We start from the raw sequence: 25,955 nt of genomic DNA, 5'->3' as shown, positions 1-25,955 counted from the left end.
TGAGCCTTAGTCTTACTCATGTAGTCAGCTCTCTGAACCCTACACATCCATGGAGAGACCTTGTGCAGTTTTAAGAAGAAAGCACATTTTCCAGCCATTAAATGCAAAATTTCATTAAGGACACAATGTGTGTTGAAAAGAGGAGTGAGGAACAGAACATTTGCCTTAATTTGCTTATAAATGAAAGCATGAGCTCTTCAGAAACACAACACATATACACAACAGTTTAATATAGTTTCCATGGAAAGTGAAAACACAAAGTAGGATTTAAAATTTTTTGTTTTCTCTGGAATTTAAATTAATTGCAGATTGGTAATATTTAGAAAATCCAAGGGGGATGTCCTTCATAAATTGCTGGGGTTTCATTACATTTTTATAGCATTTTTTAGAGCCAGGCAAGTAACATATATTTCCTAGTTCTCATATTTTTTAAAAAAGTGTCTGTAAACTCTGCTGATAAGGCCAAGGAGCACAGTTGGTTTGGATCTGTGGAAGATGGAAAGCTTTGCTTTGGGGTGTAAATCTCCTAATGAGAGCACACAGGAGCACTGGAAGAAACAGTCAGAAAACATCTCCTGGGCTGGACTCTGGTTTCTGGTCCAAAGGCAGCAGCTTCACTTGGCATGGGCACTCCTCTAAATGGCTTTTAACCAGTGCCAAAGGGAAGCCCCTCGTGCCATTAGTATAAACAAAGTGCTCAAGACCTTTGGGGCAGCAAAAGGAGTGTATGAGCTCTACACTGTCAGAGCTGTAGAGACAGGGGCCATTGTGACTGGCGTTATTTTCTCTGTTGTAATGTAGCATAAAAATTTTAGTTATTTATTTTTAACCTCCTAGTAACCAAAGAGGCTTATTTTCCTTTCAAAAATCACTTTCCTTAACATTTACAATGATGTAAATGATTGCCACAGTCAGCAGTAACTATATCTTGCCAGTTTTTCATGTCCTATTTTTTCTCTGGCAGGTTGGGTTGAAGTCTGTAATAGAGCAATTTCCAGGCAAGCTTGATTTTGTTCTTGTGGATGGAGGCTGTGTCCTCAGTCATGGCCACAAACAGCTGATGTGCCTCGCCCGGTCAGTTCTCAGCAAAGCTAAAATCTTGCTGCTCGACGAACCAAGTGCTCACCTGGACCCTGTGTATGTTTTGTTCATTTCTTCTGTCTTCTAATACAAAATAAGAAAATCTGTGAGGCAGCACCATCTAAAGAGATCTTTTGTAACTTGTCTGGCCTGTTACTAAGCCTGATTTCAGCAATGCATGTTGGTAATTCTGCGTGGGGGATCAGGGAAGCCTGGTTACAACCTTAACTCTATGGCTGATAGGTGCTTTCACAGCAGAGATGCAGCTGAGGCCCCGCAGAGCTGTGTCCCTGTGTGTGAGCTCTGCAGCACACAGCCAGGCTGTTACACACGTCAGTGTAGCTATGGGTGTGCACAGTGCAATCTGAATGCCTTTTGTTTGCCTTTCAGAACTTCCCAAGTGATCAGGAAGACCCTGAAGCATGCGTTTGCCAACTGCACGGTGATACTCTCCGAGCACAGGCTGGAGGCGATGCTGGAGTGCCAGAGATTTTTGGTGAGCATTTCTCATAGGCCCACTTACTGTTTTCTCACTCCATTTTATGAACATGTAAAACACACCAAGTGGAACTTATGATGTTTTCTGGGTTGATGGGGATCATTCAGGGCAGTTTATCAACCTACCCACTGGCAGAACAGCAGCAGGCTTCTGTTTGCTCTTTCACCTGAGCTGTCACAGACACCTGTGTTCAGATGAGCTGGGTCATGTTCTGGAGGAGCAAGAAGGAAAGCTTCAACCAGAAGGAAAGTTGTGTAGGTTATCCAGCTGCTGATCCAGGTGTCTTATATTTTTGATTGGCTCAGGAGAACCAGAAAAATCTCATCGTCTCAGAGAGCTTTACTATTGCAAATGCAGAAACAGCTGAACTGAGCAATAAGAGGCTGCCTGGGGAAGAGGGGTTTCCTAAGAAAATACATGATGATCAGAATTGCTGATTTCTTTCAAGAAGCCATGTAAATATTCCTTTCATGTTTAATCAAGGGGACAAATTACTGAAGTCTTAAGGTACTTCCTTTGTTATATAAAAATAGTAAAGAAAAGGGAAGTTATGGAAATTGTTCTTAAAAATTAGGTTCCTCCCTTTGTGTTTTCTTCACTCTTCTATAAGAGGGCATTTTAATTTGATTAGCAGAGTGAAACATGGTTTTCCATGTCTATTTGGCTGGGTGCATTAGCACAGCAGGAGGAACAGAGCCTGCAGTTAAAGCAGGCCAGTCAGTAGGCAGGCTGTACATCCAATTGGATGTGCTGCTCCTCTGTGTGTGCTGGACTCAGCCTTGCCCCCAGCTGCTGTGGCAGCAGAGCCCTGGCAGGCAGGCAGCTTCTGCCCCGAAAAGCTTCCCACCCTGCAGACTACATTTTAGCAGCAGAGATGCTAAAAGTTCTTTCCTGTCAGACCTGTGCCCTTACCCAAAATGTGCTGGCATTGCAGTGCCAGCAAAGCCTGATTTTACCTTGTCTCCTGCCTGAAAGGAGAAACTGGCACAGCATTACAGGGCAAACCTGTTGTCTCCTTCAAACAGAGGTGAGCAGTGCTTCCTTGTTTGGTGAAAAGAAAGCAAAGAAAACCTGGCACCTTGCTGGCACCCTTTTCCCTCTGCTTTCAATAGAACAGTTAACGCTTTCTCAACTGGGAGCTTTAGCAATGCCAGGGAAATGCCACAGTACTTGGAGACTTCAACAAAGAGATTCAGAGGTAAAACCAAGTCACAAGGAGAAACACAGTGGCATTGTGTAATTTGGGCAAGAGGCACCTTTTCAACATGTTCAGATTTTAATGTATGTTTTTGAAGTTGTAACTAGAAATTGCAAATCGGGCTTTTTCTGTTGAAGATGTTTGCCTTGTCTTCATGTCTCTTCCCTGCTGCCTTAGTTCTGTGAGCTGAATCCTGTCAGCAGCACCACTGCCCATCTAACGGAGTGATGTTTCTCCAGGTAATCGAGGACAATAAATTGCGGCAGTATGAATCCATTCAGAAGCTGCTGAACGAGAAGAGCTCCTTCAGGCAGGCCATCAGTCATGCTGAGCGCCTTAAGCTACTCCCAGCACACCACAGAAACTCCAGCAAACGCAAACCACGACCCCAAATCACTGCCTTGCAGGAGGAGACGGAGGAAGAAGTGCAGGAGACGAGGCTGTGAGGTGCTGTGCAGAGACCCTGTTTGTGGAGTGAATGGTCAGCAGTGCCCCATCATGACAGGACCAGCACTTCTGAACCTGCCTCAGCCATGCACAAATTCAGCCTTGCAGGAGGTGCTCACTGCAGCGACTGCCTGAGCATGTGGCAGTTCCCTTCTGTGGTTAATCATGTGCAAGTTAGTACTTTCTTTGAAGTTTTGCCACTTATACTGGTGAAACCAGATTTCCTTTGGAAAGCTGCTCTGATTGGATACAAATGAGATTGGCAAGCAGAAGTAACCTGCCTAGCCCGACATAATTATTTCAGAAAACTAGAAATGTTCTTGCTGGGGTGAGAGGACTAGACAGCAGGAAGAATATGAAAAAAATAATCAAACATGGGTGGAAAATAGAAAAATCAGAATGTAAAAAACTTCTTTGGATTCACTTCCTGCAAATGAATTAAGGGACAATTATCAGCAAGGCACACAGAAAACTTCCTCCTCTTTGTTTTCCATGCAGCAACTGTAATTTCAGCTTAGCAGGAAAGGCCAAATGCCACGTGCATAGGTGAAAATGAAGGAAGAGAGGATATTGACTTGGAAGCCAGTCAACATCTGTCATGTCTCCACAGTTAAGGGAGAATTGGTATTTCCTCTTAAAACCTAGGACACTGTTGACCTGACCCTGAACACACAGTGGGATGAGTGCAGGCTGACATCAGTATCTAGCAAAAGGTAGGGCTCCTGGCAGTGGACTGTAATAGTCTGCATAGGTCTTGCATCTTTACATGCTTTTTTACTTAGGCCTAACCAAAAAAAGACAAGAAAAGGAAGAAACCTCTCAGAAGTAGACTTTAATAATGAAATTAATTTTTATACTCTTCTGGTTTGCAGTTTTGTTATGGAACTGAATGTTCTCTAGGATATTTTATTTATTTTAATATTGTTGCAAACTTTTGCTAAGGAAATGATGTATTTTAAGAGTGATTACGTACTATAAAGAAAAATATATTTGTACAAAAAGTTTTATATTTGGATTGTTGAAGGGAGATTTTGCTACTAGACTTTGATGTCTCATTATGCTAGAGCTGTTGAAAACGAGGACAGCCCCAGAGTTTGGCCAGGTACTGTCCAATGCTGTCTTTGTGCACTAAAGTATTCTAGTGATACAGGTGTTTTAGATTATTTTTTTTCTTTAAATAAATTTTAAAAAAGAGAAACTGCCTGCACGACATATTACAACACCCCCCACCCCCACGGGGCCGGCGCTGTGGACCGATTCTTCTACTTTCACTCCAGTCATTGCTGCCTATCAAAAACACGGGCAGAGTTTTAACAATTGTTTCTATTGTTTGCCAAGGCGGAGGTGAACGCGCTGTCGGGCAGGCTCGGGCCGGCCGGGCGGCACTAGGTGGTGCTGCGGGGCTCAGGCGCTGCACCGCCGCTTGTGCTCAGCCCTGGGGCTGCCAAGGGCAGCACAGGCAAGGCTTGGACCAAACGCTTTTAGGTATCCTGGAGCAGCAGCTGGAGCTGTCCTGGGCTGCCTCCGGCTGGGCGCTGCTGCGGCTCAAGGTGCCGCTGGGTCCGGCTGAGCCCACGGGCACTGCAGCTCACTCTGGAGCTGCTCACCCTGCAGCACTGCTTTCCCTCTAGCTCTGCCCCCAGAACATGCTTTCTGTCCTTGATTACACATTTCCTCTGCAAATATTTGTTGGCGTTTTCTTTCCTGCCCTGTCCCTCATCCTGTACTTTTATGCTTGCCTATCTTCTAGCACTTACCTGGGTAATTTCCTTTCTGCGAGGACACCTCCTTGCACTGCCTGATTTTCTCCACAAAGCAATGCCTCTTGCTCAGAGAGCATTCTGGATACCCTTGGGTCTCAATTTGCCCTGTCACTGTTTCTTTACCACCAAGCTCTGTTTGCTTTATAACAATGGAAAACCAACTGTATATTGAAGTAGCATCAGTTTTGAATCACATCTCCACTCCCCTTATCCCCTCAAATTGTTCACCTCATGCTGTTTGTCCCTTTTCTCACAGTCAGCTCTCTGTGCAAGTCTTTACAGAGAGTTGAGAGGAGCCTGGGCTGCTGCAATGTGGCCAAGCCCAAGGAGGCATGCCACGGATAGCTCTTTTTCAGGATGTTACTCAGAGCAGACACACCAAGTGGGGGAGTTTATTATCTAAATAAACATGATCAGAAAGATCAGCAGAAAAGAACCACTGTGTCATTAGAACCAGCACATGCTTCAGAGCTTGCGCAACTAATTGTTCAAACTGTGTTGTCGTTGGAGTTAGACAGTGGCAGGTAAGCTGGACTCAGCAGATAAGGACACATTTCAGGAAAGAAAAAGATAAATACAGCAGGAGCATGTAGTAGATGGGACATATGGATGCTGCTGATACAAACACGCAGTAGGACTTCAAAAGTAAAGCAGTAGACTGATTGCTCCCACCCTGGGCCACAACACTCACTGAAAAAGTTTCTGCCATCAGTGCCCAGCTACCACCATCAAACTGCATGTCCTAAAGAGCCCAGGCAAGATGCTGCCCTCTGAGGGCAACTGAGAGAAGAGTGTGCTATTTCTTTCAGTCCCAAACTGCTGCTTCAGCTCCTTTGGAGTTCAGGCTGGAACAGGAGGTAAGTTAGTACCAACCTCCATGAAGAGGAGGAGGACACAGCCTCTCCTTCCCAACAAAGGTGGAGAAGAGCATGTTACCCTCTAGAGTAAGTGTTGTACTTGCTGTCAGGGGGATGTCCCAGGGCTGTTTGCCTGAAGCTAAGCTGGGAAGTTGAATATGCTGTTCGTGATGGAGGAAAGGGAAAAAATAAAAAAGAAGAAAATGAGGGCATAAACAGTGGAAGAACAAACAATGACCCTCATAAATACAGGCTGAGCATTATTTAAGGGAATTTTTCTTCTCATATGCTTTGCTTTGCATGCATGTGATAAAACAAAATGGATATAAAAATACTCCAACAAGAGCACTTTGTCATTAAAACCACCTGTATAGAAATGTGGGTGTATACAACATACAGCCAAAGAGAAGAGCATGCTGACTTTAATACTACGTGTGGAAATTAAATTTTGCAGCCTGCTAAGAAGAAACCAAAAAGACAAAGTTGGAAAGAGATTCTGTAGCTGTCCTTAAGTACAGTGGAGAAGGGTGGCCACACTGCTAGTACAGCACTAAGAAGCTCTTGGGAGAGGAAAAACTAAGCAAGGATAGCCTAAACAAACTTGAACTATGCACACTTACCCATTTTAATAAATCTTACATACAAAATAACTATACAAAGTAGCTTGATAATCATCATTAGCGGGAACGGCTCAGTATCTCACTTGGGTCAAACAAGCCTGCTATTCCAAAAAACAATTTTGCTTTCACAGTTGCTTAACTGGTATCTTACCAGCTGTGCTTTCTTCATTAAATATCCAGTTCCAAAGTCTTCCTTGAGATCCACCCTCTCCACTTCCAAAAGCCTCAAATCCCTCAGCCTGTTACACCAGAGCTGCTAAACACCCAATGGCCTCTATGCTTCTTGAATTCTGTCTACACTGTTTAAGCAACTGGCTTAAGTTATTTTCTGAAATGTACCTTGGGAAAAGGACCTTTTAAAGCATTTCCCCACATTAATTCTTGGTGTTAATTGCTGGAGGTAATTACAGAACTACATAATTTGTTGAATTTTATTTACCTAAAAATATCTTTTCCTCATTTTTCTATTATAGATTTGGTATTTTAGCTCTACAATTACTTGGCTATGATTTAACATTTGGAAAAAAACCCACACCACTTTAGAACTGATGTACAATTGTTTGTTAATGGACCATTAGTTGCTGCCTAAAAACATCTTGCAAATTAAGCAATGCAATGCAATACACTAATACATTTCCTTTACAAACCCCTATGTTCTCCAAAACCAATTTCCTGTTCCTAGGACAAACAATATTTATACTAAGTTCATTCCCCAGGGCTCAATTCAACCTCAAAATACAACCCTTGTAAAATGCAACCAGAGGTTTCTGAGTGATGCTACAGCCCAGTACAACCATACCTTGTGCTCCCTTGAAGTCACTTTGACTTTAAGTTTCTGAAGAACAGCCCACTTTATAATTCTTAATTGTCCTAACTATGGTTTGACTATCATAAATGTCACTTTAGCCAGAGTTACCACAAAGAAAGTGATCCTTCATCCTTTCTCCAAGCATTTTCCACCACCAGAGGCTGTTTTCCTTCTCCAGTTTTACTGGAAAGCTGGAGGGTTTTGACATGTTTTGTAAATCACTTGAGCTGCATTATAGGAAGAGACATGCCTCAGGCCTGCTGGTTTTGATGTTGCTGATGAATGTTGCTGCCTTTGTTGAATGATGGAGTAGGTTTATTCATACTTTTAATTTTGGAGTTCTTGCTCAGCAGCCCAAAACCAAAGGCAAATATTGTCTGATGGATTCAGACATTTAAGGAACATATTCCATGTTCTTGTTAAGAAATAAGAACCATAGGAGAGATGATGAAAGCTTTTATTTTCAGACTGGCCTGAAGGGGAGAGCTGGAATGTTTAGTACTTATCGAAGTTGATGGATGAGAAGTATCTTTCATGTTCCTCTGGCTGAAGACATTAAGATGTGTATAAAAAGTGTACTGTAGTCAGATGAGGGCTAAATTAAAAGTCTTTCACTGCCCCAGTGGCCTGTTGGATAGATTCAACCTTAGAAGCTTCCCTATACTTTCTGAGATGCTCCTCCGTGGAGATGGGGTTTCTCTCTCTTCATTTAATCCCTTTTAAAGTCATGGGGTAATAGCTGGGAGCAGATGCAGCATGATGGGCATGGACCATCACAGCACACTTCCATCCTCTTGAGACACAGGAAGGAAAGAACAGAAAGGATTCTGCCCACCACTAACCCAAAGTGAGGGTAGCTGGTACAACAAGTCACACATGATGAGTGCTGCTTGTAGCATCACAGGAAGAACCTGATGACACAGTGAAACCCTGAGCTCATGAACAGAGCCTGGCCTTGCTTCAGCACAGCTTATCACAAACCAAGTGATAAGCCAGCAGAGAAGCCAGCATATCCACATGCAAACTGTGCTATGGTTATGTGACGTTCACTGTTTGAGGGCAGGAGCTGCTGTGGCCTAACAAGAAATTAGCACTTACTGCAGAGGAGAAGAACCAATTAGGAGATCTGCAAGATACTATGTGATTAAAGCTGCATGGAGATCACAGACTCTGTTGAACTGACAGACAGACAAAATGACAGCAGACAGAAGTCAAACAGGTAAAAGATGCAGATGGAGAGTTTAGGATAGCAGGCTGAAAAGGAAGGATAATGAGGGCATTGAACGGCAATGCTACATTTAGCAAGAAACCTAACTTTCACACCGTGATCAAAGTTACTCTGTCCTCTGCAGATTTTCACTCACAGCACAGTACTGATTAGTTTTCATTCTCACGACAATATAGTTTTAAAGTATGTCTCAGAACATGCTTTAGGACACTCTGCCCAGTATGTTCCCACACAGAAGTACACTGCTTGCTCTTGATCTACATGAGATCTGACATTTCCAAGGTGTATTTTAAATGCAGAACAAACCTAGCTTAGAAGAATGTCAGGATTCTTCTTTCCTTATGGCTCTCAAAAAAAAATTGATATTACAAATTCTGATGTTGAAATTTGTGTGATCCCTACAAACAGCATTATCTACTTGTGTTCGTCTTTGCTATGAAATCCATACCTGAGCTTCTCACACAAGCTACCACAGCGCTGCTCACTGCTTCAGCACATAAGGGATCCTACTTGCTGAGACCCACTGCTCCAACCTGCCGCGCTTCGCAGCTGACTCATCCTGCTAAGAACCACCTGCAAAAGCAGCATACCGTCTTTCAGTGCAAAATTGAACTAAAAAAAAAAGTAAACATCAGTCTCTAGAGAAATTATCTGTATTTGGTTACACATTACTATCACACAGCAAATGGAAGCATTAGTGAAACAGCAACCTGCCAAAAAAGAAGATCCTTTCTAAATATATTGTGCAGGAAATTATTTCAGAAATAAGCTTCTAATATTCAATATTCTATAGAGCTAACACAGATACAGAAACTAAGAGAAAGAAAGACAATATACCATACAAAAATTTTATTGACATGAGTCTGGGATGACTGTTTTACATACAAAGGCAAAGCGTTAGGAAACAGTTAATCCTTTCCTCCTCTGGGCTTAATTTGAGAAAAATGCTCCTTTGGAAATTAGAAGCATGACCATGTCACTGTCCAAGTTCTCCAAACCATCTCCCAATAACCTAGCAGAATGCATCTAAGTCTGATCTCAAGAAAACTCTGCACTTTCCCCTGCTTAACAGGTGAGCTAACAGAGCACATTTCCACATTCCTGCAATTCACAAGGATGTAACTGCAGCTACTGTAGAAAGAGGCTGGGGAAATAAGCCCTGCATAGAAATTGTCCCTCATAGGAACATGATCTACCTCAGTAGTGGAGAGAAAAATGACAAAGAGTTAATTTTAACTGCAACTCAAGTATCATTTTACAGCAATTACATCTTAAATCCACAACAGAAATTCATAATTACATAGTAACTCATTGCTACTACATGATCTTGGATAATACTCTAGTTATGCTTTTGCTCAAATTCCTTTTCAGTAAAATTTGTTTCTGTAAAACACTGTTATTTCTCATATGCTTTTAAAACACTAATGAAGCATATAAAAGTTTTTACAGTATACAAGAAAAACTAAGTTAATAAATGATCACATTTTCTTCAATTCTATCAAAGAGTAAGAGTCTGAGAAAAATAACTTTTGTTGCATTTTAATTTCTCAATCTCTTTCCTTTTTTAAAAGATGGAAGTTATAAAGGAAATTCGTGACATTTCAGATGAAGAGAAGCTTGAGAAAAACAAAATCACAATTCAGCAGGCAGATGATGATGAAATCAAAGTATTTAATATGGCTTGTAGCTGAAAGTAATCCATCTGCATTTCCAAACATTTCAGTTATTGCCACATTCACTATTTTTTCATTAAGGGAAGATAAAGCATGTCTTTAAAATGCATGAACAATAGCCTTAAGCCATTGTTGTACATATTGTGCAACTCATCTGAATGCAGGTTAACATGTGAACTTAATAGAATATATTTCTGTACAGTATATACACAAACAGAATCCTGTGGTAGGTACCCCTGAATATTATCACTTAAATAAGTAATTTTCATAATAAAAGAAGAAAAAACCCAACCATCCATGGAGGTGGCAAAATGCCCATTTCTGAAGTTTAAATCAATATAATTTCCAGCTGATGTACATAGAAATAAAACTGTGGTCCTGTACAAACTTTACATCACAGGGTAACTGTTTTTAAAAAATATTTACATATTTGAGTTCTTGGTTCTTTGCAATAGAGATTATATGAATACAGAAAATTGTAAGATAGGCAGGTTTATTTATTGGATTTTTCTATTTGTTCTCTTTTGTGCAAATTTCAAATCTCTCTTTTTGTGTTACTATCTGTCTCTATTTGCCTTGTATTACTGCTGCTGCTTTTTTTTAGTATTCTGAGAAGGCTGGGTGACTTTACTTCTAGGAACAGGAAGAAAAGATTTAACTCTTGAAACACCCAACTCTGTCTTTGATTTACTGTTGCTGCTTTCCACAGTTCGACTGCTGCTGAGAGGACACATTCCATCCTAGAAATTAAAAAAAAGCATTTTGTGTATAAATAAGTACCACTGTTTGACATGAAAAACAACCAGCCAATCAACCCAACCAGCTCCATGGAACTCTTGTTATTTACAATCTTCTGCAGTTTAATATGAGAGTTTCTTACTATTTGATAACCACCTCCAGTCGGAGCTCCACCCATCAGGAGATAAGCCAAGAGGGAGATATGAAGAGAACAGAGTGGGGGCAGTGGGGTAAAGACTGGCACACTTTTCCCTTTGTCTTTCTGCCCACATGGTCAAAATCCAAGGCACCATCTTGGGAGGTGTGCCTGGCAACTTCTGGTTTGAGTGTCTCTTTTTGTTTTGGGGAGTCCATGGGATTGAGGAATTTTGCATCTGGTGGTTATCTGTTGTTTCTGACTGTTGCTGTTCTGCTTGTTAGTAAAGGGTTATTTTTTCACTTAATCTACTTGCATCCATTCCTTATTTGGAACCCTACAGGAGATATCTGGACCCAGAAGCTTCTCCTTTATATTGTCTTAGACCAAGACAGTGTCTCAAAGCACTTATGCTAAGAAGTTACATTTTTTAAAACTGGACATTTTCTCCCTTGCCAAATCTAGATGTCTGAAAAGCCAAAGTCAAGGATGCTGTCCCTTTCTGTTCATCTATAGCCAAGAAGAAAGAGGTTAGTTAGGCCCTGAATAACCTGGACCTTTAAGGAGAGAAAGGAGAAATAGGATCTTGTCTGTTAGCATCAGCTGAATTCAGATCCCCTTCCGGGCATCAATATTAAAAAGTTCATTTGCACCATCAGCTACTGCTTTTCACGTAACACAGGAGACATGAAAACACTATTCATCATGGGTCCTTATTAGTCCTCTATTCCATCAATTTGTTTGCATCCTGGATCAAAGGTTTTGCATCTCTTACCAGTTTTGCCTTTCTCCTTCACATACTTGCAAGCATTTTTTTCTTCCAGCAAATTAAAAAGAATAGTTAATTATGTGTATGCTACCCTTTTAAGTAATTTGTCTCATTACCATTGATAAGATCTCCTCTGCTCATGCAGTATTGCTTTTGTTACCTACAGGATTCTCTTCCCTTTCAGAAAAAGGATGCTTTTCTGATCACAAATCCTTCTTCATTTCACCAGTTCTTGCTGATGCATCAGTTCATCATTGCTACAATTGTCTCTAAAAGTTTGACTTCTGCTTCCAAAGGACTGTGCTCTTCTAAATTTTTGATAAATTTGTCATAATAATGACTAAATCTAGCAACAAAGCTTGTCACTCTATTAGATCTCTTTCCCCTCTAGCAGAAGGCTGGGTTGTTTATCCTTCATTTTGGCCAACACTTCCCCAAAAAGGTAATTTTTTTTTTATTCTGAATGAAATCTTTTGACCAAGTTCTTCAAATACCTCTTATGCAGATAAACTTGTGTACTTGTAAGTCAATATAGTTATGCCTTCTGTTTTCAGGAATTTTTAAAGAAAAAACATCACTAGGAAAAATGTGCAGTAGGAACTGGTAGGTCAGCTGACTTAGCCAATTATCCAGGCATCACTACTATGTGAAGCTCTGATTTGGGATGCCTGAAGATGTGTTTAGAGAAGTATTCAAAAGGATCCACCTACACATGGATCTGCAAGGTTAAAATTATTTTTTTTTAGTGGAGACTCTTCTATGGATTTTAAGTAAAATTACAAAAAGCATTCTAACATTCTGAATATTCGGATGTGAAAAAATATGAAAAAAATATGAAAAGAAGATGACAGTGGACTTACTGCATCTTCCAGTAATATCCAGCTTATCTTTCTACTCTGAAACTACTCTGCAGTTACTGAATTTTGTTTACATAAGTAACATAGCAAGACGACTGTGTATTTCAACAAATAGTTAGGTCAAAAATAGAACTGAATACCCTTAAAAAAATGCTATTTTTCACAAACTTTGGTAATATCATGTCTTTTCAATATTTCTGCCCCTGAGAGCTCTGACATCAGAGCAAGCAGCAATTTTACATCAAGAATTTTAAAAGTGGTGCTTTTGCAAACCTACTGAATGACATTAATTGAGGGGACACAACAAGCCCAGTTTTTATTTCTCTTCATATCTGATGGAAATAACCTATAATGTCAATGTAAAGTCAAAAATATTTGGCCCAGGGAGATGGCTTTATGTAAAAAGCCAAAACTGAAAGCAAATACATCCATTGTTTTAATAAATCTTGAGCTTCTACTAAGACACATGAAAGAAACTTGGCATGGTAGTCTAGCAAGCTTCCTAAGAATGATGACAGTTTTTTCTCGTAATAAACAAGGCACTGATTCCTAGGATCCAATCAGAAATGCAAATTTTGAAGAAAAGACACCTTTTTCTATACTACTTAAAACTCATTTCACCTACCTTTTGTGCTGTTGTTTTATTTGGGTTAGTACCACTTGCTGAAAATGCAGGAATGTTCTGAGAGTTACTGAACATCAATAACTCATCCTTAGAACCTGCAATCTAAACAAAGATGAGTAAATGGCGATTTTTTTAGTTATTCATAGAGATTGTATTTCAGTTTGCCAACTTTTGGAGGCTTGATTTTATTTTCATGGTTTCTATACAATGCAATTCATAAATACCCAAAGAACAATTAAAATATCTCTTCTTTACTCTTGAGTGCATTTTTAGGAGATGGGAGAAAGAGATTTCATATTAATTATTATCAGACAAAGATTAAACATACATTTCCAGAGTAATACTATTCAGTGGAGCTTAAGGGCAGTTTCCCATTAAATTTTACCCAGCCCCCAGGAACATCAGAGAAAGGAATGATCCTTTCCTCTTCCTCCTGCCATGTTTCTTCCTTGCTATTTTTCCTTCCATTTTCCTATTTTTCCTGAGCATAAAATAAGAGATAGAGCCTGCTCAAACTGCTGTCCTCACTGAAAACATGGCATTTTATCCTGGGGTAAACTCTGCAACTGCAAAAGTACTCAATCCCAACGCAGTGCAGAAAAGTACTCCTCCCAAGCAGGAGGCAGCAGAAACATACTCAAGTGAAAGGGCAAATTAAAGAGCAGAAGTACTTATTCCATTGGCAGCCTGGAATTGTATCACACAAAGAAAGCATGCAACAGCACCCTTATTCTGTGAGGCTCTTCTAGGCAGCTGGGGAATTAGTAACAGAAATTCCAGCCATGGATGGTTCCACCCATGGTGAGGAAACTGAACAAAAGACATGACATGTATCTCCTTCCTTATCTAACCCGTATTTCCTTGAATTGTCATCAACAAGCAATTACACTTTGCATGTTATTAAACACAATTTTAAGTTGGTTACCATTTCTTTAAGCACATCCCATTCTTTTAAGGATAGCTACAGTAAATCCCTGCTAACTGACTAGTGATTAGCTTGCCAGCTTGGTGCATCTGACTCATGCATGTACTGTAAATACTTTAAGAAAAACAACCCAAACCAAAACACTATAATAAAGAGTTTCATTAAATAGGTTGAAAAATCTTCCCAAACACAGTATTTCTTTTTTTAAACAAAAACTTGGTTGTCTTTTAAGAATAAACAGAGTACTTAACAAAGCGAAACTCATGGAACTGTTGTTCAGGGAAATCCTAGAGGATGTCATGCACAGCCTAACTGGACAATAGCCTAAGACTGAGTCTATCTGTGTTTCAAAAGCTATGGAACAGCTGCTCCAGTGTGAACACAGCCTGCTGTCACAGCCATTCATTCCAGCTGTGCTAGGAAGAAAGATGGAAAAGAATAAATAGCTTCAGCCACAGGGAAAGCTGCATGGTATTGGTATAGAAGGAAAAATGAGAGAGGCCCACAGCTCCACACTCTGCCCCTACAGGCCTCCCATAACCACAACCCATTCCAGCATAGACCTTAGCCCAAAACTATGAGCCCTGCAAGCATCCTTCACCCTCTTTTGCCACTTTTAAAGAAAAAGAATTAGGCGAATCCATTATCTCTTGCTTGGGGCAGTAAACTGCATTTTGCCTACACAGCAGAGGAGCTTTGAGCCAGTTCTGTGAAGGCTGATGGGATTACATTAATCAAACTAAATATTCAATGCATATTAGGGAAAACTTTCCAGGTCTTTAAGACTACAGAACATTTTGCCAGTGAAAGCAATGATAGCTTGAAACAGAACAAGGGAACAGTATTGCAGGGATGGCTGTTCTCAGGGAAGTGGTCACAGCACCAAGCCTGACAGAGTTCAAGAAGCATTTGGACAATGCCCTCAGGCACATGGTGTGACTCTTGGGGATGTATTGTGTAGGGCCAGGAGCTGGACTCAATGATCCTTGTGTGTCCCTTCCAACTCAGGCTATTCTATGATTCTATGAACTTAGAAATTTTATCCTCCACTGCAAAAATCTCTACCAGAAAAACTGGTGAAGGTTTAATTTAAAATAGTGTATGTTAAACCAGAACACTTACCCGCAAATGTACAATTTATTAGTCGACTTTGGCTTATTCCCAAATAATTTAATGATTTTCTTCAGTTCAAGCAGGGCTTGTAAATTAAAAATTTATTTTAAGCACATAACAAACAAATGAATATGGTAATGTAGCAAATTATTTAAAAGCCTTGTGTTTACCTTGCTTATATCAGGCTCAGATTTGCTGGAACACATACTTTGAAGCTCCTGCACAAGATCTACTTCATCATCAGAACCAACAGATAGACTTTGCTCCAGATTTAATGTTGTTATATGATCCTTCTCTGAAGATCTGGTTAAAAAACCCAAACAAACAATCAGAGAGAACACTGAAATTAAGCTATTATACAGAAATTAAAAAGAAATATTACACACACCTCAAAAATAGTGATTTTTTTCCAAATGACCTTTATTACCACAAACAAAAACAAAATAACATTAAATGAACTGACAGCAGTAGTTTTTAGTAATTGTTATCTCAGAATAGCTTTTAGTAATTGTTATCTCAGAATACAATAGTAATTGTTATCTCATAAATTACTCTCTTTATTCTGAAAATCTAATAAAGGATTCCTCTGCCTAATATTTTCAAAGACTCCCCACTTTTTAAAATGCAGCAATCAATTTTATTCCACTCCTTTTTGGAAATAATTCCAAACATATAAAAAAACCTCTGGCATACTGGAAGCATAAATATTCTATTTTCTCTGTGCCTGTGAATAAAGTAGGACCGAGGTTTCAGACTGAAGTAAAGTCTCAAATGCAGTTCCCTCAAGCTAATTCATACACTTTCTCAGGGAAACTCTACCATTCGGACTAAAGTATATGTACTGTACCATCTTGAATTGCCATTCAGCAAGCTGAAATAGCCAGAGGAGTTTTTAAAATATAATGCCAGTTGAAAAAGCATACGGTCAACTTTTCAAGGCAGAGTAAGTGTTACATAATTTTCTTAAGTCATAGACTATTCTGTTACATAAAAAGACATGTAGTGCTGCAAGGTTTGAAATAAATGGATTCTAAAATTATATCAAAGTACATAAATTTTATTTCCTCTCAGAAACGAAAATTAAAAAGAATTCCTTTCTGCAGATATGGGACCAAGACATTACCAAATGCAAACTATTAATCTATTCATTATAGTGTGCTGCTTTACTACAGAATGTTATCACCTTTATTTTTTGCAAAGCGTCACAAATACTAGAAATCAAAACTTACTTTGTGGTGAGAGAAGCTCTTTTCTTACAGTTTGGTTGCAACACAATCTTAGATTTTATACCTGCACAAAAGAGAGATTAACTTGATTTCTTTATTCGAAAATCTGTGATAAACAGGGAAAATGTCCTCCCATTTACTAACTAATTATGTCAATATAGTCTGTCAAATATCAGAATAGATCCCTTGAAATTGTTCAGAGCAGCACTAGGAACTGCAAAAAGGGCAAATAGGGCATGAGTTGCCCTAAGCTTTTGTGAAAGAGAGAACATGAGGTTTCTGCATTTGAACCACTTTTGGTTCTCTCCAAGAGAAATTTCTTGTCAACAAGAAAATATTTAATTTTGTTTTCTGAAGGTAAAATCAAACAATTTACGTTTACTTGGAAACAGGAACAGCATTTGATTCTGGTAGTCCGAAACAGAAGACCACTAAAATTAATTGACCATTCAATTTCTAATTCATATTTCCAGATATTAACTGGATTCAGCAGGATTAGATAAATTCACAATTCAAATGGAGAACAGGCAATCAGGACATGAGAGCTGCAGTCAGAAAAAGACTTCTTTCTTAACAAGGGCTGAAGAAATGAATAACTCATTTTAGCATTGCAAAAAACCAGGCATCAAGTATTTCGGTCTTTTGTATATGAGGTAATTGAGGCTAGAATCTTACTGCTCCTAAAGTGTGTATGTGTGTAAGACTTTTTCTCTCTCTTCCTAAGTCTTTCTTCTGAAGTAGTTACCTTCATTTTCAGAAAGCAACTACTTTGATTCTTTTCCCCTGGAAGTTTTTCTGTTTGATATGGTATTTAGTTTCAATATTACTAAATTTTCCTTCTAGAAATATATATCCTTTAGGAGAACTATGTTGCTTCTGAATATATCCAGACATTATCTCTGTGTAATAAACTGCTTGTTATATGGCTTAGGATCTTGAAGTGAAAAGAATTTTCAAAAGTGTCAGCCACTAATATAACTTTCACATTTATACACATGCACAGACCCAGCCACATAAAGCCTTCTTTATCAAGCAACATACAGAAGATGATGTGAAAACTTCTTGAAAACCTTACAGTATCTGTGACTACACAAAATTCTTTATATATTTTCTGCAATGGAAGAGAAAATCAAACAAAAAAAGCCTTCAATTTAAACCCAAATATATCTTTCTTTCACTGCAGCGCTTCTAGGTTATTCTACTCAATTTTTCTAGTAAGACTGAACAAGTGATGCATGATCTGAGAAGGAATGTATTAATTTATTTTCACCTGGATTCACTCAGTAGTAATTATTGTAGTGAAGTTATAAAGTAAGTGTAAGAAAACTCAAAAAGGTATGTACACTGTAAGTGTGGAGAAAATGGAGTACCAATAAAGTAATGAAGATTTCTCTCATCTGGTGTTGGGGAAGAGACTGATACAGTGTCATTCCATACAGTCAGAGGTGGAACTGCTTATTCTTCCACCATCTGAGCCAATGCCTACCGCATTATCAGACAACAGAAAGGGAATTAGAACAACCAAACTTAGTTAGGATACCTCACAGTCACAAAGAAGTAATTTTTTTGGGAAAAAAGTAAACAATGTTTTACTGATGAACATAAATATGAGTGTCATTTAATTGAAAACTTTTAATTCATGATGTAAGAGAAACGTTTGATTCCCATCTACACAGTTTAGCCCCCAACCCCTTTCAGAACTGAAAATAATATCTTTATTTACCTTCAGTATTTGTCTCCTGCTTATTCCATGACTGGGAGGACAAATGGCCTGACTTTTTGCGAGGACTTGTGCTCACTTTTCTCCAAGAAGCATTCTCACCTCTTTTCTTACTACAATTTTTGTAGCTTGAAGCTACAGATAAAGGAAAGTTTCCTCCCTTAAAATCTGCCATATAATTATCTAGCTCTGAAACAAAAGCAGAACAGTGTTAAGAAAAAACTGACTGTTGCAAATGGTTCTTCTTGGAGTACCTTATACAACTACTTAGTTTAATGACTGTAAATGCTTTTAACCCCACACCTCCCTTCAGAAATACAGTTTGTGGACATTTTACAAACAGAGAGAAGCAGTTAAAAGCCCCAATTCAGCAACGCAGAACTACCTGCCTTTCAGACAGTTCACTGTTACCTGGTCTGGGTAGAGGACAGCCATGCAAAACAGCTTTATTTAGCAAGATACTGAGAGCAGCTTTAACAACAGCCTGTTGCCCTTGGCTAGGATTTTTTTTGGCAATTGCTTGTCCTGGTACAGATGGTCTTTTCACAGAGGCTCTGGAGAGTATGGCTTCTTGTACTCTGGGAGCTATCACAGCATTCCATAGTTTGGACATCCACCTGTAGGCAAAAAACCAATCCTTTACCTTCCAAGACAATCATCAAAAGCTGAGATTTTATACTTTGGTAACATATCAGATTTTCCATTTTCAAGAAGCACCCCATTTCAAAGAGGGACTGATTCTATTTAAGGTAGGGTTTATTTGTTTTATATTAAACTATTTGATCTAAATTTCTTTAGGCTGCCTTGACAAACTTACCTCCTGATGCTTTTCCTCCGTCAGATAAGTACTATAAAACACCCTTTTCCTTTTAGGGCTAAAAGGTCCCAGAAAGATGCGTGTTCATGTATATACAAAAAAATTTTTTTTAAAAGTGCATGGAAGAATTTCCATGCTTGCAGGTGTTCATTCCTAGCCTACTTGCTGCCAGCATGGGAAGAAAGAGGTATTCACTTATGATTGTACCCCTTCCAGTATTCTTCCATTTCCAAACTTGTCCAGTTTACAAGACATTTCTATTCATACAGCTGCCTTGCTCTCACTCTCCTTTTGTTTATTTGATCTATGGTAAAATGTGTTTCCAGGATGCTCTGGAATTTCCAGATTGTCTGGTTTGGAGACTGAGTCTGATTTTGATTCAAAAATTTGATTAAAAGGGACATGATTCTTCTGGGACTTTTGCTTTTCTAAGGGAGAAGGATTATGTTTTATTAGTCAAGAAGTGAAAAATTTGTGTTAGGAAGAAATAAATGCTATTTTTTATAATTTAGGAGTTCTCTGAGGATAAAACTAGAAATTTCACACTTAGGGCTCAGCTCACATCTACAACAGACATTGAGACACTCTCTTTTAGATCAACTGCAACTCGTCTTGTTTATTCTTATACCCTCTTACAGGAGGAGGACGGTAAAATTGAGTCAGATGGTTTATATTAAAGGCCTGTAAGAAATTATAGGCTGTCATGCTGCGTTCAGATTTGCAGAAATCCATTCAGAAAAAGGGAAGGCTAAAATGTCTGTTTGACTTAAATGGACCGTTTTGCTGGATACATTGATACACTGAAGCCATCTTATTACCTAAAATTTTGTAATGGTTTTTTGGGGGGTTTTCATTTTTTTAAAAAAAGTTAGAACGCATGAATTATTTGATAGATGTATTTTTGGTCAGTTGTGAAGCATAAGATTGAGGCTTTTATGATATATAGCCATGCCACAAAGTGCTTGTATCAGCTGGATAAAGTTACATTGCTTAGAAAAATAATTAGTACAGTTGTTAAAATACAATGTAAAATGTGTACTGGAGATGTTCCTTGGAGTTGAATGTTTTAGATATTATTCCATATAGTTACAGTCTGCTTCTGCTAGCTAAGCTACCAAAATAAATAATTGTTTTTGTTTTAGTCATAAAGAACTCTCAATTTCTGCCTATGTAAGCTTTCAAATGGTCAGAAATGAATGCTGCAAAGATAAAATTAATTGAGCCCATTCTAATCCAGCAGTTAACTGATGTGCTGTACAATGCCATGCTCTCTAAATAAAATTTTAACCTGGTATTTAAATACAGTTTTAAGTTTGTGCCCATCTTGACCAAGCCCCCCATTCTTTGATATAGCTGATATTTAGGAAAGGTGTAACAGCCCTGCTCCTGAAAAAGGGCTGCAAAATGAAAGCCATTCTTGTTGGAACATTGTCTTGAATTCTCTCAACCTTAACCAAGAAAAAACATACTTGAAATTTTCTTCATTTATTCACTCTACTCACCAAAACAGGTGAAGTTACATGAAAGACACAGCAGGAAACAATTTCCTGTCACACCTTCTTTCTGCCTTTCCTGCTGCTGCTTCTTCCTCTTGTCTCATGCTAACACTGAGCCCAGAATGAACCCACTTTGTAGCTAGCTGTCTGCTGTCCTAATGAGTTGGACTGACTTAGAGAAGCTTTACTAAATGCAAAAAGCAGCAGAATAGCACAGAGGAGAGGAGGGGCAAGAGGACAGGTGTGGTTAATTAGATTGAAATAACAGGAACCAGTGAGCTGCTAATTAAAAGCTATTTATTACATGAGCACACTATTAGCCATCATGCTGCTAAACTAAAAGTATCTAGTAAGAGCTCATCAGAGTTGTGCTTTATAATTGTTTATTAGTGGACAAAAACTACATTAAAATGAGAAGTCAGAAGGCATATAGCTACAATACAAGACATTTTAGGGTTGTACTCAAAATAAAGCATTGTGAAACCAGTCAAAGTTACACTGAGGAGAAATCCAGACTCAGAAAAGTAAAACTAAGGTATCCGAAGAATAGTTTTCTGTCCTCTGTTAATGCCACTGCGATAAATAAATTATTAAAGCATTTCAGAGGACATGGTTCAAGAGGAAAATGGGAGATAGATGCATGGTATGCTTTATTCTTTTTTTACTTCCCAGCACCCACACAGTTTTAAGTCAATGTTATATGCACGTTTAGACTTTGATAATTACTCTGAAGATTACCTAATCTGTACTTCTGGGAAATAGAAAGGAAAATGAAGAAGCAAAATGTATCAAGATCTGCAGACAGAACATGAAATGAGACAGCCTCTGCACAGGCTAAGCAAAGGCCCCTGGAAGAAGGGTCAGCAGAAACTAGTACAAGAGAAAAAGGTCAGAGAAGGAACAGAAGTGGTGATTCAAAAGAATATTATGACACCAGCTGAGAAAAATTATGTCACATCTCCAGAAACCAATGTTATACTTTCAATTCTGAATAAGTTTGAACCTTAATTAGGGGCTCATTACCTTTCTGATATACCCAAACAACACCATAGTGTGAAAGTAATACAATTTAAAATTCTGTAACTATTTCTTTTATCATTTGCTACCATTTGGAGTTGGAATGTTTATGCAACTGCAGGAAAGGAAAGCCAAAATTTCATAATTTTAGAATTTTTTTAATGTTACTGGCCAGCGAGCCATATATACAACTAAACATATATACCTGCCCTACTTACTAAGATAATGTATCTCTACACTGAATGTATGTTTTAAAATTATACCATGTATTTAAAACAGTGAGAAATCATTCTCCAAACAACCTTTATATACAACTTCAAAAGGAGACTACCAAATTTTCAAGCTCAGAACTCTTTTATCTTTTAAACTCTTTCAGAAAATAAATGAGAGATCACAAGAAGACTGACTTTCACACAGTATTAGACACCCATTTCCCACTTGTGTCCTTCAGAATTGCCCTTCTAGTAATTAAATAGCCAACAGAAGTTTAAAAGTTTTGGCAACTTCTATTAAAATACTTTTTTAAGGTTGCTGAGTCAGCAGAGTTCTGGGAGAAACACAACTACTACATTTGTAGTAACAATCTAGTTGGCATTGAACAGCATCAAACAGGAAACAGAAATCTTACTTGACTGTTGCTTGGCTGTGCCCTGGAACCACAGGACAAGAGAAGAAATGCTTTGGCCCCAGAAGTGCTTCAGGTGCTCCCAGACGTGATAAGCAAGCGTTCAGCTGGTGCCAAACAGCAAGAATCCAGTCTATGATCTTGCACACAGGATCACATGGAGGAGGTACTTTGCCTCGGAACTGCAGAGAGAAAAGATGTTTGGCATGACATGACCAGAGCTGCAAACACTTTCCTTGAAACCCCAGGAAGGCTTGGGGTTTTTTTGTTTGTTTGTTTTTTTAACTGTATGTATTGTTATTAAATGATCAGGAACAGTGAAAAACTGGTCAAACCTTCTTATAAAATATATTGACATCTTGCTGGATTAAAACTTACTTTCCCACCTACACTTCAAAAGATATATCCTTATCAATAAACTGACATGTCTTTACTTTCTTCTGGGAAACTAAGACACAAATTTTGGTACCAGTGCTTTTTCTACAGTGTTTAAGATTAGGATTACAAGAGATACCTACCATATACAATGCAATGTATACGACACAAATAAGGTATATGGAAGAACACCCAATCAAACTTAACAGGAATACATGATCCAGACATATGCTCAGTGGATTCCCATATTGATTTTAGATCTAGTAGCAATGAAGGAAAGATGTCTTCCTCTAAGACTTAAATTTTTTAGTATGCCTTGTTAAGGGCACATTATTTAGTGCCAGAAAAAAAAATCTCCTGTTTCCTCTGACTCCAAATTACAGTCTTCATCATCCTAATCCTAGGATTATACTCTGTAGCAGTTTAAATTAAAGGAAGCATTAAAAGATGCACCAGAGAAAGTAATTGACAGCACTGAAGCCAGAGCTTCTTGACAGAGTCTACAGGCGATCTTAATGTAGAGAAAACATTCAAACTGTTCCCATATATCCTAATAGTTCACACTTAGGGGGAAAGGGCTTTTCACCTGAAAACATGAATATTAAGGCACAAACAAGGTATCACAATACAGAGGAATGATCTTTGAAATAGTCTATGATTCTAACAATAAATGTACTTCTACTTTGCTTTAGATTTTTATAACAGATTAATCTTTCTTTTATTTTTGACTATGGAATCCACTATTTTAAGTCCCATACTAACTGGCATTTGAGTTTACATATGACACATGTACGTATTTCAAAAAATGTGCTACCACTCTGGGCGTTTCAATATTTAATTAGGGAAGATATAGGAAGATACATGGCTTTTTTTCTCCAAATAGCCACCATCTGCATGTACACTTGAGAGACAATAAACTTAATGAGATTACTACCCAAGTTCTGTTCACCTTCAGTCAGAGGTAGGAGCCTATTACATTGTCAAATTCTAACCTATGAGACTAAGTATTTCTTTCAAGCCTAAAAAAAAAAAAAAAGCCTGAAAATGACATCTGTTATGTGATGCTGCAAGTTCTTGCAACCAAACCAGTTTGGCACAGTAAGTCTGATGCAGCCTTCGACTGTGAGCAAGTCATAACTGAAAAAAACATAATCTAAGAAAAGTAATCTATTAAGAGTTTAATAGATAGATTTCAAATTATTCTTTTTCTCTATTCCGTATTGCTGTTCTTGCAATTAAAGAATACTTAGGAATGTTTCTAAATTTCCTCATTATCCTGGCTGAAACATTCAGTTACCACACATTTCCTCTTCAGGATGTCTTTGAATCAGTAAGCTTTTATAGATGAGAACTGTGGCAAAGGGTACAGGAGATGACATCTCCAAGGATAACCAAGATACATCCAGCTGAACACTCAGAACTGACAGTAGGTCTGTTGTCCCACAACAGGACTCTTCATTACTGACAGTTTTTTCTATTCCTAGAACAATCTCCCTTTCTAAGCCTGTTCAAAACTCTGCTGCCAAGATTATTTTCCTTTGCAGCTGTTTTGATTAAACTTCCTCTGCCAATGGCTAACACTACCTGACTGTCAGCAATAGCTGCTATCCCACTCAAATGGTATTCCAAATAACTTTCAAAAGCACACAGTTCTTCTTTTGCCTACATCTTTCTTTTCATTTCCCATCTTCATTTATTTATTAATGCTAAAACAGACTTCCGGTCTTTATTCCCCTTTGGACTTTTGTTCCAGCTTCAGCAGACCTATTGGCTCAAAACAACTTCTCTAATTATATAATCTGCCCCTCTTTTGATTTGAAAATCATGAAAAATACTGTTTTTCTGCTTAAAACTTAGACAAAACACACATACAGCTACCTTATTTTAGACATTGAGAATAAATTCCTTGAAAAAGGGATTTTACATTTGTTGAACTGAGTCTTACTATCATTCTCAGGTAGAAGTAGAAAAAAATTACTGAAGGATATTTCATGCAGTGGACAGGCAAGTTGCCACAGTATCATTATTAGCAGCCAACCAATGTGTTTATGCTAATCAACCATGGCCACACATACTTCTGTCAGGCCAAGCACAACATTTACAGACACACAGCCTGCATCTTCCCAGAAATGAATGGGTTTTTTTCCAAACAAATTATCCGCTCTGCTTTTGGCATTGCCATTGTACTTATTTCACAGACCTGGTGATGACTGTAACCGTTGAAGCTGATTCAAGTTCTTACCATATTTATAACTTTTCTCCTTAGAATCCTCTGAAGTAAGCCACGCATTGGTTCCCCATCCCACCTGAGTTGAACCCAACGGAAATGCTGCTGAACCAGCAGGTCAGAGCCTTGAAGATGGCACTTTGCAATGGTCCCCAGTAAAAAGCAGTTCTCATGAAAGTAAAATGCACCAGAAACTCCATTTGCTAAAAAGGAACCATAAAACACTTTACTGAAAAACTCAAAGCCTTGACATGATTTCATATAAAAGCAAGAAGCAGTGACATAATTAGAAAGGTAAAAAACCCCACAAAACACCATAAATTAGCTTAAAAACTTGCTTTGTTAAGAACTATCCACAATAAAACATAAAAGCAGAACAAATTACATTTTTCTCCTGTTTCCTGTTTGTCATACATTACAATAAAACTGTACTTTAGTAAAAATATTTCTGCAACCCAAGTTCTTTAAATACCTCTTTGAATAGTGCAGGGATTTTCTGAACTCCGATTCTCAAGAGGTGCTAGAAAATCTCCTAGTAGTTCAGATAAAGAAGCTCTCTCCAGATTTTCTAAAATCACAATAGTTGTCTTGTTTACAGGAGGCTGTTTGACTGGGATCAGACAAGCTGAAATAGAAAAATCCCATTAATGCCTACTTAGGAAAATTTACTTTTTTTATGTATACAAAATTTAATGCTACTAATGCAACAAAGGATTTAATTTTTTTCCTTTAAACTTGTTTACAGGAGCAGACTGGATAATGAGTTCAAAATTGAAAGCATAAAATCAAATAATAGAAAGAATATCATACTGTACCTTACAAAAAAAAATGAAAGCTATTATTAAAATAAATTACTCAAATGGCTATGATAGGATCATCATAGATAGGAAAGATTTCATTACACTGAAAATAAATAAAGCAAAAAAGATAGCAAAGACCTCTGTAAACATTTTTTCATTTGCTGTAATACATCTTAATCTTTTAACATGTACCCTTTATACCATGTAGTGATAAAAGGTTTAAGAATAGTCCATATTTATAAGAAACTTTATTATTCTGCGAGATAGTAGCAAACAAATAGGCAATCTTCTCTTCCAAATTTCATTCAATATCTTT

At 38.2% G+C, this 25,955-nt stretch overlaps 2 protein-coding genes across 6 annotated transcripts in view; one reads left to right on the top strand and one right to left on the bottom strand.

The window, feature by feature from the left end:
- Positions 1-4,422, top strand: part of CFTR (CF transmembrane conductance regulator) — an 86,994-nt gene extending 82,572 nt beyond the window's left edge. Inside the window, exons 25-27 of the mRNA XM_085042625.1 lie at positions 965-1,137; positions 1,471-1,576; positions 3,017-4,422. Coding sequence (XP_084898751.1) covers positions 965-1,137; positions 1,471-1,576; positions 3,017-3,223 — 486 coding nt within the window. The 3' untranslated portion in view covers positions 3,224-4,422. The remainder of the gene's footprint in view (positions 1-964; positions 1,138-1,470; positions 1,577-3,016) is intronic.
- A 4,914-nt stretch (positions 4,423-9,336) lies between these two features.
- CTTNBP2 (cortactin binding protein 2) overlaps positions 9,337-25,955 on the bottom strand; it is a 78,636-nt gene continuing 62,017 nt past the window's right edge. For 4 of the 5 annotated variants that reach the window (XM_085042597.1, XM_085042608.1, XM_085042585.1 and 1 more), the window contains 9 exons: positions 25,312-25,464; positions 24,855-25,042; positions 22,241-22,419; positions 18,694-18,899; positions 18,286-18,471; positions 16,566-16,626; positions 15,507-15,639; positions 13,299-13,400; positions 9,337-10,913 (listed from right to left, as the gene is read on the bottom strand). In XM_085042597.1, coding sequence (XP_084898723.1) covers positions 10,755-10,913; positions 13,299-13,400; positions 15,507-15,639; positions 16,566-16,626; positions 18,286-18,471; positions 18,694-18,899; positions 22,241-22,419; positions 24,855-25,042; positions 25,312-25,464 — 1,367 coding nt within the window. In that variant the 3' untranslated portion in view covers positions 9,337-10,754. The other variant, XM_085042616.1, reaches the window with a different exon arrangement.

The sequence above is a fragment of the Lichenostomus cassidix genome, chromosome 1Aa, assembly GCF_008360975.1.
Source record: "Lichenostomus cassidix isolate B80296 chromosome 1Aa, HeHo_3.0, whole genome shotgun sequence".
NCBI classification, from domain to species: Eukaryota; Metazoa; Chordata; class Aves; order Passeriformes; family Meliphagidae; genus Lichenostomus; species Lichenostomus cassidix.
This window is presented reverse-complemented; position numbering and strand designations above follow the sequence as displayed.